Source organism: Dermacentor silvarum, chromosome 8 (genome assembly GCF_013339745.2).
Source record: "Dermacentor silvarum isolate Dsil-2018 chromosome 8, BIME_Dsil_1.4, whole genome shotgun sequence".
Classification (NCBI taxonomy): Eukaryota; Metazoa; Arthropoda; class Arachnida; order Ixodida; family Ixodidae; genus Dermacentor; species Dermacentor silvarum.
Window position 1 is genome coordinate 14,307,541 of NC_051161.1, and position 15,932 is coordinate 14,323,472.

General features: G+C 44.5%; 1 protein-coding gene across 1 annotated transcript in view; it reads right to left on the minus strand.

Moving 5' to 3' along the window:
• LOC119461954 (midasin-like) overlaps window positions 1-15,932 on the minus strand; it is a 268,647-nt gene that overhangs the window by 94,379 nt on the left and 158,336 nt on the right. Inside the window, 5 exon segments of the mRNA XM_049672349.1 lie at window positions 2,106-2,281; window positions 7,426-7,589; window positions 7,818-7,931; window positions 9,599-9,855; window positions 14,238-14,377. Coding sequence (XP_049528306.1) covers window positions 2,106-2,281; window positions 7,426-7,589; window positions 7,818-7,931; window positions 9,599-9,855; window positions 14,238-14,377 — 851 coding nt within the window.

The window sequence follows — 15,932 nt, forward strand, 5'->3', positions numbered from 1 at the left end:
GGCGCTATAGAACCTAGAATTTATCGACGGTGCCTACCATTGTTTGCAAACATGGTGTAGGTTTATACCAGAAAGAGCAGATGCGGCAAAAAAGGTCTGCAGGTCAATGAACTTGCAGACCTTTTGCAGACCAGTGTTATTTTCATGTACGTATAATAGCTGTCCAGTAGTACACTGATAGGATGAACAGCAGAGCCATAGGAATATCAATGAGTGCCTGCTGCTACAGTGAGGCAAGGCACTGGATGTGAGCCTCACACAATAAAAACATTGCCAAGAGTGAAAAATACTGCTCCAGCATCCATATACATGCACAATAATGACACCACTAGGATTACACTATCCTTTCTCAATATTTCTCAGGCTTACACACATCAAACATTGTCGTTGCTTATATTCTGAACATAGATTTTCCAAGAGCACAAGATCTTACAGCATCAACACTGAAGCACATGCATGCATGTGCATGCTGGGCCTTTTACTTCTAAAGATGGAAACTTTTCATTTTTGGTAATCATTACCCAAAATCAAAAGCTAGCTACACAAGATGCCACATGTATAACACAGCCTGCAGTAATAGGCAACCCCTTATTTCTTCCATTTTTCTGACAAAAGCGGTCAGCACAATGTGCTTAGCAGACATCCACTTAAGAAACATTTGCATGAAGGCCATCATGCGAAATCTAAGCAAAAACCAACGCCAAAATTAATAAGGTCTTCCCTGTAACTGAGCAACATACACCACATCAAGCTGACGAGGTTAAATGAAATGGAAAGTGAATATTCGGAACTTCGAATATTCAATTCGAATCGGTTGGTATTCGATTAAATTTGAAAGCCACTTTTACTATTCGAAATCCCCAAAATCGCTGTTGTCGGTTAAGTCAGCTTCACCACAGTACAGGCGTGTTAAGCGGCGAAGCATACAAAATGCATCGCAGTGAAACTTTTTTTCGTGCACTGGAGCACATAAAACGTCATGAAGGGGCACTGTCATGGGGCCCCTGCTGGCGCTTATGGCCACCCCACACAATCAGCTTAGTAGCCACACTGTGCTGCCTCTTCATGCATCTGTACAACACCAGTCGCCAGGTGGAAACCTCTGTGTCTGCTCCTAATCTAGCTAAGTGCCTAAAAACACAGTTTCCAAACAACAGATTTGACCAAGCAGCAAGCTTGGCAATGATTTCAGACCCTCGTTCAAAAGTAGTTGAGTACCACCAGGATGCTTTAAAGGCAAACTGGTATAAAAATCCTGCTTTAGCGGAAGGAAGGAAAATTTAAGCACCAAGGGATCCAGATATGTCTTCAACAACGAAAGCTTCTGAAGAGGCTCCTTCCCCGTCAGCACTGTGGAAAGACTTCGATAAGCTCATCAATCAGCAGCAATTTTCACTTGATTGTGGCATAAATTTTCACTGCCACAAGAACAGGTTAAAAGACGTATATGATGAAATTATTGGCCAAAAAGAAGATCCATATGGATGGTACAGTGCCAACTGTTGACTCGCCTTGCGAAGAGATGCCTGCCGCTTCCAGTGTGTCTAAGTGAGCAGCTCTTTTCGCTGTCTGAAGAAATTGTGACATACAGGAGAATGCCACTGTGCCCCCAACATGTCGAGCAGCTATCCTTCCTTCATGACAACATTAAATACTGTCATGCAAAGGTGTTGTACAAGAGAGTTTTGTTCACTACAAAGCTGAATTTTTCTGTATGTTATTTGCTGTGCAATAAACTTGTTTTTGCTTTTTCGCACCTCTGGTTGGTGAAAAAAAATTTCATTTTTGTAAAACCAATAATATTCGTATTCGAAAAATATTCGATTCAATTTGCAGTTGGTTTTCATTATTTGAATTCACTATGAAATTTAACATCTGATATTTGTACACTCCTAGTTAAATATTATGTCTGCAGTTTCTTCGCACAAAAAATGAACAAACGCAGTGATCAAACAAGAGATGAACATTAGTCACAACTAAAGGGTTGCTTTACGTATTGTGGCTTTGCAACAAAACTTGTGCCTAAGAGTCTCAGTACAAATAATTTTTTTTAGCTACTAACCATCCAGAAGGCAGAGCTTTCCTATCCGCATACATAAACTTACCATCATTCACATTTAGCTCTTGAAGCTGCAAGGCTGTACTCTGAACAAGTGACTTAAGACACTCTGGAAGTTCGAGGACATCCCACCAGTTCTTGTCATCACAGGTTGCTGTGAAGTTAGGCAGCGAAGCGGCCAGCATGGAAAACCACTTGGCCAAGGCATCAGAGTGATTAAGCCTGCAGAAGGAGGAACCAGAAGTTATCAACGTTTCCTGTGTGTGTCTACATGTGGAACTCCTTTCGCAGAACTATACACAACAAATCGCTGTCATATTCTGACATTATCAAAAGTTAAAGAAGCATAAAATAAAAGCACTAAATCAGTTACACTCGTAGCCCGTTCATTAACCTTGTGGGGTCTCACACGCACTCTTGGGCCAAAGGAACGACAACACAGTAGTGCAAACAATCAAAAGGGAATTTATTGCACCTTTCACACACTAATGCACACTAGCCGAATTACTACCCATAGAACACTGTGGGGATGCGCGACTCTCGCACGTCTCCTGTAATCTGGCTTCTAAGCGTGGCCAAGCACCGGCGGCAGTCGTGGTGGTTGCGGCGCATTACGAGAGATGGCACGAGTGTTGCGATGCTAGCGCCACCAAACGGCAGGGTGGCTTGGGAGCAAGGGGTCGAAGGGCTTCCGCTTCGGGTTGGGTAGGGTTGGGATCGGTGAGCGATGCGCACGTCCCGCGCGTGCGCTGATCTACGCTTTGCGAGACCGTCTCGCGTGGCTAGGAGCGGGGCACCGGTATGGACGAACACGGATCGTTCGAACGCGCCACCGTTTGCGTGACCGTACACGTGAACGACTAGGCGTTTGGTGTGATAGCATGGGGCGAACATATTCGCTCGCTATCCGGTCATGGTGAATCGGACTTCCTTGATTTGTCGCGCGCCCATGTGAATGTTCTATTGGTAGTAATTCGGCTAGCGTGCATTAGTGTATGAAAGGTGCAATAAATGCCCCTTTGTTTATTTGCATTACTGTGTTGTCGTTCCTTTGTCCCAAGAGCCCGAGTGAGACCCCACAACACTCACATGGGTGCGCGACAAATCAAGTAAGTCCGACTCACCGCAACAAAGATTTTCCGATTCCCCGTCAGCTGCCCATAGAAAGTAATACAAAAAAAGTACCTCCATAAAGTAGGCGTTTTATTCGGTATTTCCGCTCCAACAAACTTTTCGAGAACGAAACTGGGACTGAATTGAAATTGGAACTGCCGAGTAGTCAAATTAGAAGGCCCTTCCAAAGCTGAGATGATCGTATGTCCGCTTGAACGAGGTTTTCGCGAACGAAATCAAACTCAAAGTACCGATTAGCCACTGCAATACATATCAATGCGTGCTCATCACGGGCCTGCGCGAAACTGCACGGGATCACCACAATCGCTGCCGTTTTCTGTGGTGTGTGTCCGGTCGAAATGGCTACGCCAACGAAGAAGCGTAAATTTCTCTCTCTCGAGAAGGCACATATGATCGCCGAGGCAGAAAGAGGAAAGAAAAAAATTTGCAGTTTCGGCCGAAAGGCGACGCATTGATTGCTATAACAGATCAGTAGACAGCTATACAAACTAAGGATAGTAGTTTTATCGGCCGTATAAACTTGTAAACATTTGCTTACTAACTAAATTACCAAGCACGGTGTCACACGCGCACAGGTAAACATGAACACATCTCGCTCAATGACCACGGAAACTCGGTGTCAACACGCTGGAAGAAGAAGAAGGCGCGGCAATAGCAGCGAGCGAATTGACCTCCGTGCTGTCTCTCACTTCTCAGCGAACTAAACGTCGAAAGCACAGCGCACACGACTCTACCGGCACTAGTTGTACATTGCCCACATCGCAGATCGCTTTGAAGATGAGGCCCGCGCGGGCAGCTCACTTTGTACACGTCGCAGATTGCTTTCAAGATAGCGCCCGAGCGGCCGCGCCGCTGTTGTCTACAAGATGCTAACGTCTCATCATCTGGGGAAAATGACAATGCGCTAGACAGACCGACTCCGGCGACTGCTTTGAAAGTAATGGATCATTTTCACCTTATAAGAAAAGTAATCAGAATCCATGACAATGACAGTGTGATGGCTCTTTAAACAGACTGTGAGACCCGCATTACGCTTTTGCTTGCGGTGAAGCCTAAGAAATCCAGGCTGACAGACTTCTGGAAATAAAAGTACCAGTAAGCACAAGCTCGCCAAGCTTGCCGACTTTGTCATAATTATGCAGTGAAATTGTGATCATTCAAACCGCTTCATTGCGATGGTGCATGTGCTGCAAAATGAGCGTTTCGTGTTCGGCCCGGCACGTGTGTTCGGTTAGGCGTCAGCCATAATGTATGCAAAATGCTGTAAAAGTGGTGTGAAATGCATTCTCGTGTGAAGTTGACTATTTATTGACCGCCTTCGGTACGTCTCAACCTTTGCCCCCCCCCCCGCCATCACGAAGATTTCCCAGATGATGGTTTTGGTTTCATTGATGGCTTTGCCATTTGGCGTACCATATATACAGTTAAACATGCTTATAACGAACCACTATATAACGAATTCCTGGATATAAAGAAATTTTTCTATTCCCCGCCGTTACTCCATAGAAGTACATGTTTTTGAGACCTCTACGTAACGAAGTGGCAGCGGGAGACCCCCCCCCCGAAATAACGAATTTTCCCCGCCAACAATCTAGAGATTTAGCCCCAAATTTTTAAATTTTTACGCGAGCAGCAATTGAAGCACCTTCTCCGCCGCGACGGAATGCGAAGCGAGCGCACATGTGCGTGAATGCGAGCGTGTGCGAGGCGGGCCTGCATCCCTCAACCCGGCGATCTTGCCGCCGCGGGCGTGACCTTTCCTCCTCCCTTCATTCAAACCTGATCCTGCCGCTTGCTACAGCTGGCCTAACCCACCAAGCCGGCACTCTTCTTTTCCAGTTGATGTTGCCGACGCGCTGGCAGACGCTGTGACACATCACACTCGATGAGCGCAAACAGGCGCTGTCAAACGCTGGCGGCATGTGAAAGCGCCGCTGCAGAAGCGAGCGAAGTGACCTTCGTGCAGTTGTCTATCGCTTCAATGCAAACTGAGCGCCGAGAACACATAGCACACACAAAGCTACGAGCCACTGACGCACCTACACTGCCTAGACTATGCCCCAACGCAGATCACTTTCAAGATACGGCACGCGCGACCGCGCGCCGCCGCGCAGTAAGCAGTTGATGCCCAAGTTCAGTACAACGCCGCCGCGATATCCCTCCCCCCTCGCCGGTGCCTCGAGTGCAACGAAAGAAGGCGCGCCTCCCTGCTTTTCTTGCGCGTGCGAGATTTAGACGCGGTCATCGGCTCCCCTCGGACGTTTTCACTCACACATACAGCATACGGCGCACGGCGACTGCGTTATCACCCTTGGACTTTATACGGAACATCTATGAGCCAAAACCAATTTTAGGGCCACAACGCGTCATAGACACCATCTTTAGATAGCAAATACGGATCTTACTGGCCCCTTTCCATTTTTGGTATGCTTCACTGCATAGCATGGAGGCATTGTGGCAAAGCTAGTGAGTCAAGTTCGAATCATTCAGCGAAGACAAATTTTGAGACCGGAAGAACGGGTTGGAGCCCATAGAAATGCATGGGCGCAAGCCAGGATCTTCGGTCGGGATTGAATGAACCAAAAAATCGAATTAACCAGATTCGCATTAACGGAAGTCTACTGTATAAGAATTGGGAGGCTTCGATTCTCTCTAAAAATCACCCTGTGGCCCACAAGTGAGAACTGCCATTCCAGCTCAACTTTTCATTTTCCTTCCGCATACCTTCAGATGTGATTCACTACTGCCTATAAGATTCAGGAAAGCTATGCTAAAGGTGGGACGCGATTACTCGGCTCCAGAATCATAAACAGCTGAATGTTGACAGGTGGTTCAGTTGGCCAAAACTGGGATGAGTACAATAACCACTTAAAACACAATGTGAAAAAAAAAAGGGGGGGGGGGGGAGAAAAAAGCTATGATAACTGTTTCTTTTCTTCATCTGTCCACACTTAACAATTTAGTGCCATGAAAACGTACTATTATGTGAGCTTTCTAACTTTTCTTGTCTGCCTTTCAGTAGTCTACTACTCTGCGCCATAAAAGAAATGATTAACCAACAAGCTTGCCAATATGCCTTCAGCAAACTCAGCTGCAAGTGAACAGTTTATGGGTGTTGCAGGGTGGGGGTAGAAATTTCACAAGTAACCTGAATGCGCCTATTGGCTTTGTACGAGAGTTGGACTGTGCAGAAAAAGCAAAAAAAAAAGAAAAGAAAGAAAAAAAGATAATAATAATACATAAGGAAAGGTTGTCACTCAGACTTGCCTGTCAACATGTGCAGCAGATCAATAGCTGAAAAAAATAAGTTTCGCCTGAAAGGCGAAGCAGCGATTGTGATAGCAAATTATTAAACAGCTATAAGTAGTACAGTTAGTAGTTTTATCAGCTGTATAAACAGCTGTAAACATTCGCTTAGTAACTGAACTAACAAGCACGGTGTCAAGCATGCACAGATGAACAAAACACATCTTACTCAATGACCGTGGACACTCGCTGACAGAATGTTGGCATAATGAAGAGCAGCTGCAGCAGTGAGCAAATTTTCCCTCATGCTGCCTCTCGCTTCAAAGTGAACAAGGCGCAAAAGAACACAGCGCACACAAAGCCATCATCTATATCGGGTCGCCTAGCCTATATCGGGTCGCCCAGCCGCGACATGTGCAGCCACAGCCAGAATAGAAGAGGAGGTAACCTGCACCCCCCGCATTCCCCCCTTCTAATGCACGCACCTTCCCCGCCTTCCTCCCTTGCATGCACGAAAAGAGGCCACTGCATCAAGCCACCATGCTTCTCGGCTCACCCTCACACGCTTTCCCTCGCACCTACTGCATACGGCTGCGATCTTATCGCACTTCGACTTTATAAGAAACCTCACAGCGACGACAACGGCAGAAATTCACCTCGAGTGTTCATATAATTGCTACCACAATAAAAGCTTGGCAGGCAATCTGAAATGAGCCATTCTGAAATGAGCTCTGAAACTATCACCACTTTCCCTTCTCTTTCCTCTACAAACGCAGCAGGCCAGCGAATTCCTCAGGCGAACCTCTCTGCCTTTCGTTAATGATCTCTCTTTTTTTAATTTTTTGTCTGCTTGTGCACTCGCAAGAAAGGACTGTTGGGCATGGGTTCCTGTGCTATTAAAATTAGGCAGCAGCACCAGCTGTGTTGTCAAGATTGCTTGAGTGTGTAAGTGTTAAGTTTTATTTTCGCATACAAAATGGACCTACCAGAATGATTTAGGGCCATTCAAATGGCTCAGCAGAGTCCTGAGCAGCTGCAGCTCAGAGCATTTCTCCTTGCGAGCACCCACAGCAAGCCGGGATGCCATGGCTGTCTCGGCTATCAGGCAACAGGAAGTTGTCACAATGGGTGTCAAGTACACTTCGTGACCCTGCGTCAAAAAAAAGCATTAGGGTAAGTTTGAGTTGGCTATGGGTCAATACTCAACACTCCAATATGGGACACCATGTCTCAAGCATTCATTCATAAAGTAATGCTCTTGTGAAGTGCTTTGCTTGACATGAGGAACACAAAGAAAAAATCTTGCAACTTTTATACTGGATTTGCAACTATCAATTCACTACATATTAAACCACCGGAAAATACTTAGTGCACCTACTTGCAGGCATGTTCTATCGGTGTCTGGCAAACTGTGCGCCAGTGCCACCTCAAGTACTCGTGGTGCATCCCACAGGCCACACAGGTGCTCCACCCACCAGGCTGTCATTTCACCCTGCAGAGAAAACGAGACAACTTTCTCAGAGACCCTGTTCTCAGTAATCAGGCATCTAACACGGTCAGGCTGTCCCACAGTAAGTCGCTTTTTTTTTTAAAATGTTTCTCGTGATCTTCATTTTCCCTCTCCAAATAGTTGTGCTCCATTTTTCACAGTTTTTAGTAACTTTTATCCTTTTACATCATAATTGGCTTAGCCCTTGAACTTCCTGGCTTTGAGATCCCAGACAATGCCCTATTTTCCTATATTGGAGGAAGATTCATAAAGGGAAAGAATTTTCCTTTTCAGGGAATATTTAACGTTCTCCTAATGCATGTATATGTTTTACATGCAGAATACAGAATACCACATTGCCAATAAGCACATGCAGTGTGAGAAGTACAGGAGATGTACAATGGGAAACCTGTTGTCTTCCTTTGGTGACACAGTTTCTAATTGTTGGATTTCCAACCAACCCTAACTACAGTTTTAACACAACAGCAGATGACTAACTAAAGGAACTGTGTTCTCCAAATCAACTAATAACGACACTAAATACTTTTTGCATACTTTCTCTTTCCTGTAGGTGTGCAGATTCCCTGCACTGTGTACCATCATGCTGCCTTTGCTCACCTTTTCTTGTGTAGTTAAAAAGAGAGGAGGAGATACTGAATTTGACAGCATTTCGTTTTGCAAACTAAAATACCAGCACTACAAGCTAAGGTAAAAGAGCACATACTGCTGCAACTTCCAGCAAATCTCAACCCAAAAATACACAAATTCAATCCCATGCTTGTAAAATCTTGACAAAAGTTGACCAACATTTCACCTGTTTAGTGTTTGTGGCAGTAAATAATTAATTATTTGGCGACCATAGTTAGTACGTGTGTAAGGGATTTTCCAATCATCAGAGGCTCGCATGCTATACGGGCAGGTGCACGGTGTTAAATGCGCCAAGTCTGTGAGAAAAAAAATCATGATTTTTTTTGCAAGTACGATATCTGTTAAGTAAAATCGAATTGTAAATGTCAGGCATTGGTTGTAAGTTTAGGGCTTCAAAAATGGGTTTAGAGTGTGCTTTGCTAAACACTAATCAAGTTTTCAAAAAAAAAAAAAAAATTTAATGATACCGTTTTTTTCTACAAACATCTCTTTGATGTGCGTTCAGAACAAAAGTGATATAATACTCAAAGACATGTTTGCCACTGTATTATAAGTACTTATGATTTCATGTTGGTGTTTGCTATGTGTTAAATGGTGTGAAAGCCCTTGTCAAGCCTTGATGGCCTTTTGATTTGACCCCACAGCATCACTGTTGTGACTGTTGTACTGTCTCCTCTCATGTCGAAATAAACGATTTGATTTTAACATTTCACTTCCTCTCCACAAACCTGTGTCTTGATTCTTTAGTAATAAACAAGTAGATGCGGTGATCAAATTTGTTCTTTCATTTCTCGCTCAAATGCTTCACCCAAACGCAGTTTTGCTTACAACACAGAATAAGTTAAATTTGAAGCACTCACATGCATTTACAGTATTTTAAAATATGCTATGAGCAACTTAATTTAAGAGCATGAGCCCTTGTACTTGTTACATCGTTGCAGCACTCCAATTTTACACCCTCTATTTAACAGTATTTTCGGAGGAGCTGACAACACAAGGTGCCATGTCTTCAAGGTATGCACCTGTGAATGATCCTTTAGAGCCAAAGTTACAGCCAGGGCATGTAATGGGTGCTGAAATTCCAGTGACGGGACGGCAGTGTTATGGCCACCCAGGCAAGCTCGAAGTACTTCACTCTCGTCGACTAACTGTAGCAGACATCTGAGTGCAGACACAGGGGCCAATGTGTAGCCTTGTTGCACTGCTGCAGTATCTTCCTCAGAGTCATCCTCTTGTTTTGGGGCCCACGCAGTTTCCAAGTTGGCTAGAGCAACTTGTCCTGCAAATAAATCAGAGCATCTGAGTAGAACACATCCTCAGCCCATCTATAAAACAAAAGATTTAGAGACGCTCTTTCCTGTTCTTTTCTTATTTCCCATTGTTTAGTGTCCTATTACACCATGACAAAAGATTGTTCAAGCAAACCAGCCTGTATGCAATTTGTCACTCAATGTGGAGGATTGGGAAGCCATGAACTAGACTATGAATAGCATGTTTAAATATCAGTTAAACTCAGCTACAATGAACCTACACTATAATAAAATGTTTCCCACTTCCCGTAAGGATCTGTTAAGACTCCAATGTATCGAAATTCCCTCCATAGTAAATTAATTTTCTAACACTCTTTCTGTTCAATGAAATTTTCCGGGGACATAAGTCACTCAACCTAAAGTACTAATGATTAAAATGCAGTGGCGATGTATTGACTGACAGCTTAAGCTGTAATCGCTCATCATATGCCTACCAATTAATGCGTACCACGGTTACTTTTTGTTGCATAGAGGCTAACTGCTCCACCTCAACTTGCGGTTTGGCTGATGACGAGCTGTGACACAAAAAAACCTTCCATCGTTTCGAAATGTTTGGAGGCTGGTCTACCAATTAATTTGGCTTCGACACTTGGATGCCCACATGAATAATGATCAGAAATGCATGTCTGTGTGACCTATCACCGCCAACCCTATCGTGAATAAGCTTTTCACCTGTCTGCTTGAGTGCACAAGTGCACTTGCCCCGAGTGCACATCATTTGTGGGATACAATTGCACTTTATTAACGATAATTTACCCTTAGACACAGCACACAAGCAGCAGCAGATGTAGAACAGCACAGACTAAAATCAGCATTGTTTTTACATCACAGTGGCATTTTCAGTGCTTTTTCTGCTGCTGATTTCACCTGCTTACGAATCTTTTCTAAATAAAATTGCTTGAAGCAAGTACTTTCTGGTTTACATGGTGCCTTGTGCTGCCACAAGCAGGCGGTGCAAGTATAAAAAAAAATTAAATGATGGGGTTTTACATGCCAAAACCACGATCTGATTATAAGGCACGCCGTAGTGGGGGACTAGAGAAAATTTCAACCACCTAGGGTTCTTTAACGTGCACCTAAATCTAAGTACACGGGTGTTTTCGCATTTCGCTCCATCGAAATGCGGCCGCCGTGGCCGGGATTCGATCCCACGACCTCGTGCTCAGCAGCCCAACACGGTGCAAGTATAGCATATAACTATTCCTTTGTGGGCAAATCGGTCCTGTGGAAGCTCACACGATGGAGGAAGTTTCATGAAAGGGAAAAATTGGCATCCACCTAGACTGTAGCACAAAGCTAGAAAGGAAAGCTAACATGCGTTTTTGAGAAAGAAAGCTTCGAAGTTGAAGTAAAATTCATCCTGGCCTGAGGAATGAACCCAGGACCAACGCCTTTCTGGGGTGGTCATTTTACCATCTGAGCTAACCAGGAGGCTTGCAGATTGCATGGCAAGGCCGAATTGATCGAAAACTCGAAGAGTAGTAACGACGCCAGGGTTATTGGTCCCAGGTTTGATCCTCAGACCAGGTTGAATTTTTTTTTTTCAACTTCAAAGCTTTCTTTCTGAAAAACCTGTATTGGGTTTCCTTTGTACAGTGAAACCTATTTATAACAAACTCGATAGTTCTGGGAAAAGAGGTCATTGTATCAGTTGTTATTTATATGTGGACTCGCACTTCAAAACGCACAAATATTAAAGACACTAGCTGGCGTTGCCAGTTACAATTTGACACAACTTTAGTCCAAAAATAGAATTTTCATCACCTTTATATTTGCTCCCAGCCCTTTTCCGCATTGAACTGCAAGTTTCCATCAAAGGTGTCATCTAAAGAACAAAATGTAGCACCGTAGCTGCTTCGAAACGGCGCCCTGCCATTTAATATCACCTGGCACTGCAGAACTATCAGTGCATCTGCCGCCATTTTTTCTTCGAGAGCTTGTGATATATTTTGCTATCAGAGAGACACCAGTGGATTCTGCATAGGATAGCAAAGTATTCTTGTTGACTAGAAGCGGAAACTACTGCAGCATAACGGCATATCGCAAAGGTCTTGCCGTTACAGCTGCAGCATCAGCCACACGCACGCGGAGAGCAGTGAAGTTACACTTTTAACGTTACTTTAACCAAAATATAACTAGAAATACCGGCCATCAACTGCCTAGGCAAAAGGCAAGCGTATGTGTTTGTAGCAACACATTGACAAACTTGGGCCATATTCTCGGACAATCACTTTTGACAATACTTTCACTTTCACAATATTTAGCGTAACCAGCACCGAAAAAGTTGACAGGCACCAGTGTTACCACACTGCGATAGAATAACGTGCTTGGCACTACGCCAAGAATGCCGCCGCTAGTAGAGCCGATGGGTCTTGAGCTAGTCATGCGAAATTAAAGGTAACACCGAAAGTGACAATCTCTGAAATGGCACAGCTTTTTTGGCTACTTGTGAAATAAAGTCACTTATTTTTTGGTGAATCCGGTATTTCGAACTACTGATTATTCGGACTTTTGGGGGTCCCCGTCAAGTCTGAATTATCGGTCAGCGACTGAACCAACCTCGCACAATTGTCGAAGTAAAAAAAAAAAAAAAAAAGCATGACCATTATGCGAGTAAATACGGTAGTCAGTAATGGTGTTTGAAGGAGTGACTGAAGGAGAGGCAGGGCAACAACGCTCTTGTGGTCAAAGCATAGGTAAAGCCACCTTGGGCTTGCGTGAAATATTGTAGAACACTCAAGGACCCTTAGGCCACAGAGAAGCTGCTCAAACAGAAGTCCCTAAAAGCACCATGATTTTTCTTTGCCATCACAACTTTTAGCTGAGCCAGCCGTGAACTATATATAAACCCTTTGGTGCTTATTACATCCCCTCCAAGAAATTCGTAATAACCCTTTCAATCAGATGACGGTCTTAGTTAATGAGAATGAGTGCCGCTCCAGTGCACCCATCATCTCCCACCCTGTTTCATTTTTACAAACACAAATCTGTACAGATAATGAGTGCCAGACAAACTCATGGACTGGAATACAACACAGTCCAGTTAAATTACATTAAAAGTCTCCCCGACCATGTTCGTCTATTTCTCAAAAGTCAATTTGTTGACCTATGGTTCTATATAAGTAATACCACCTAATGGTAATTGTGATATGCATTTTCCAGTAGAAATACTCCAAGAATTTATCAGTGCTAAGCTCTTTCTGTTAAGGCACCTGATTTTTTCCATATTTTTACCTTCCTACAGCAAGATCCAACTGCAAAAAGAGACGTTAATGTAAAATATGAAATGCTGAAATCAGTCAAAGTACACAAGTACCGTTATACTCGATTGTAACGCGAGGGGTGACTTTTCATTGCATCCATCAAGAAAAAAATAAAAGCGCGAAAGTAACGTGAGGTGTGACTTTTTGTTGCATCCCGCAAAAAAAAAAAAAAAAAAGAAAACACACACAGAAAACCGCTAAAGTAATACGGGACCACCGGATGCGTGAAAAAGTTGCAGTATCACCCGAAAGGCGAAGCATCAATTGCGATAGCAAATTAGTAGAGAGCTATACAAAGTAAGGATAGTAGTTTTATCGGCTGCATAAACTTGAACACATTCGTTTACTAACTGAATTAACAAGCACGGTGTCAGCGCGCACAAGCAAACGTAAGTAGATCACACTCGATGACCGCAGACCACTGTCAAAAAAGTGGCGTGAGCAAACGCGGCGGCAGCAACCAAAGGTTTGTGCGTTCTATCGCTTCAACGGAAACTTAGCGACGAAAGCACAGCGCATACCAAGGTAAGAGTCGTGTGGAGATCGCTTTCAAGATACAGTGTGCGCGACAGCCCGGAGCTGCGCAAAGTATAAGTACGCAGTTGCCGGCAGAGTAGAAGCCGCACCCGCTCCCTCCCGTGCTGCCTTCTGGCTTTCCTCCTTTCGCGTGTGAGATTGAGTCGCCAGTTCCCCTTGCGCCCGGTCGCAAGATATGCATTTGGTGCAGCAGCAAAACGTCGCCTCCGCTCCCTCCCTCCCATCCCCCCACGGCCTTTCGCACAACGGAAGACGCCGCGTTTGCTCGTCCGCCGTGCATTCGCTCTCCGTGAAAGCGTGCGTCCTTCATGCGCTTTCATTCGCAAATTTCACTCGTTGATTAGAATTGAGTGCATCACTAAACTTTTAAGACAACTCAAATTTCGGTATTCGATTGTAACGAGAGGATCGACTTCAAGTAGCAAAAATTTGGAAAAAACTAGCATTACAATAGAGTAAATATGGTAACTTTTTTTTTTCTGTTCTCAGAAGCGTACGCTTTCTATTAGACAAAACAGAAATGTTTCTGGGCTACTTAGAGATGAACAGACCTTGTTCAAGGTGTCCTTGCAAAAGATCTAACATGGAAGTCTCCAACGATGCCAGAGTGTTCAAAGCTTGGCCAAGGGGTACAGGAAGCTTTCCAATAGCCTCTCGTCCACACAATGCATCCCATGCACATCGAGATAGTCTGAAATGAAAAACAACAGCACAGCACCATGTAAGGCATCACTGCAGCAATGACACAGCTTGAATCCATGTAGCACTTTGAGTGCCAGCTCCCATAAAATATTACCGTATTTCATGGTTTATAAGTCGGTTTCCCGGTTTATAAGTTTAATTTCTTATTGGCGCGTCGTACAGAACCGGGCGACTTACATTATTTTTTTGTTCCTGAAAAAACGGTCGTCAAAATCAGATTGGATGCTATGGCCACGTGAAGCGTGCGGGGTTGACCTCCTCTGGCAGTTGCTACAGGTTGTGCGCGCGCTATGGTTGGTACCGGGTTCTTCTCGTGATCGGGTTGCCAAGCGCCTTGCGAGAAGGACGGAGCAGCAACACAAGCGGTGGCAGGTTGAGCACAAGTCAACCGACTCCGAAGTCACCGCATCTGCAGATCGCTTTCAAGATACGGCACGCGCCACTGTGCAAACTACACAGTTGCTACCAGAGTACAAGCCACCCCCCTCTCCCTTTCGTGCTGCCTTCTCTCTTTCCTCCCTTGTGCGCAATTCAGCTCACCGCCACACGCTTTCACTTGCACATTAAGCATTGCAACGAACCTGCTTCAGTTTTCAAACTCAGCGGTGCTGCGCAGCGCCGCCACAAGCTGCAGCGCTGAATGGTGGTGTAGTCGCAGCAAGCTCCAGCAGGTTTCATCAAGCGTGCACAAACAAGTGCCAGAGTGAATTGTGTCGTCTGGATTTTTGCAGTCCATAGACAGAAGGCGTACGCGTTATGCTGTTTTCGACCGAACATGGATTTTTGGATGTCCACAATGTCGCCGTGTTGTGCACCTGACTATAGTGGTTATAGGACAAAAAAATCATCAAGGCACTTCTGGGCTCTATGTAATCCGGCTCTACACGCTGCGTGGGTTCACGCCATACCCCTTCTAGACAAAAGGCTGTTAGACAAATCACGAGTGTGCTATGTGCATTTTCACACGGAGGACATTTTAAGACCCACATTCTCAACGGGCATTGTGTCGAAATCACTAGGGGTAGTGGAGCTTTGTGAAAGGGAGTGTAATGAAAAATTTCCCCAACCTACCATCGTATATTTCAAAGCCACCAAAAAATTAGGAGAGAAATTTCCAAGAGCGGGACAAGATGGTGCTGGGGAGATCTCAGAAACCAGATCAGTCAAGCTGTACACATGAACCACAAGATTATGCAGGAAAGTGGTGTGCTCACTTTAAAGAGGATATTGAAGATGCTTGCTTGCCGTCTACAAGTTGGCGCAGAATTGTCAATTGCAACAAGAGCGGTAGTTTTGTTGCCTTATATGTGATAAAGGCTGAAGAAAGCACGCTATAGTACTAATTGAAAAATGTGCTGTAGTTGCTGTGGATATGTCGGTGAGTGTTAGTGCTCATGGGCGTGTCAGAAAATCCCTTAAAGCTTTCACTGTCATCGCGATGTCACAGCTGACGGAACTGCTCGCTTCATGTTGATACACTGAACGGGTGCTCAGGCTGTTATTAAATAAGGCCAATTAAGTCAGATTCGGTCCTCAATATGCAT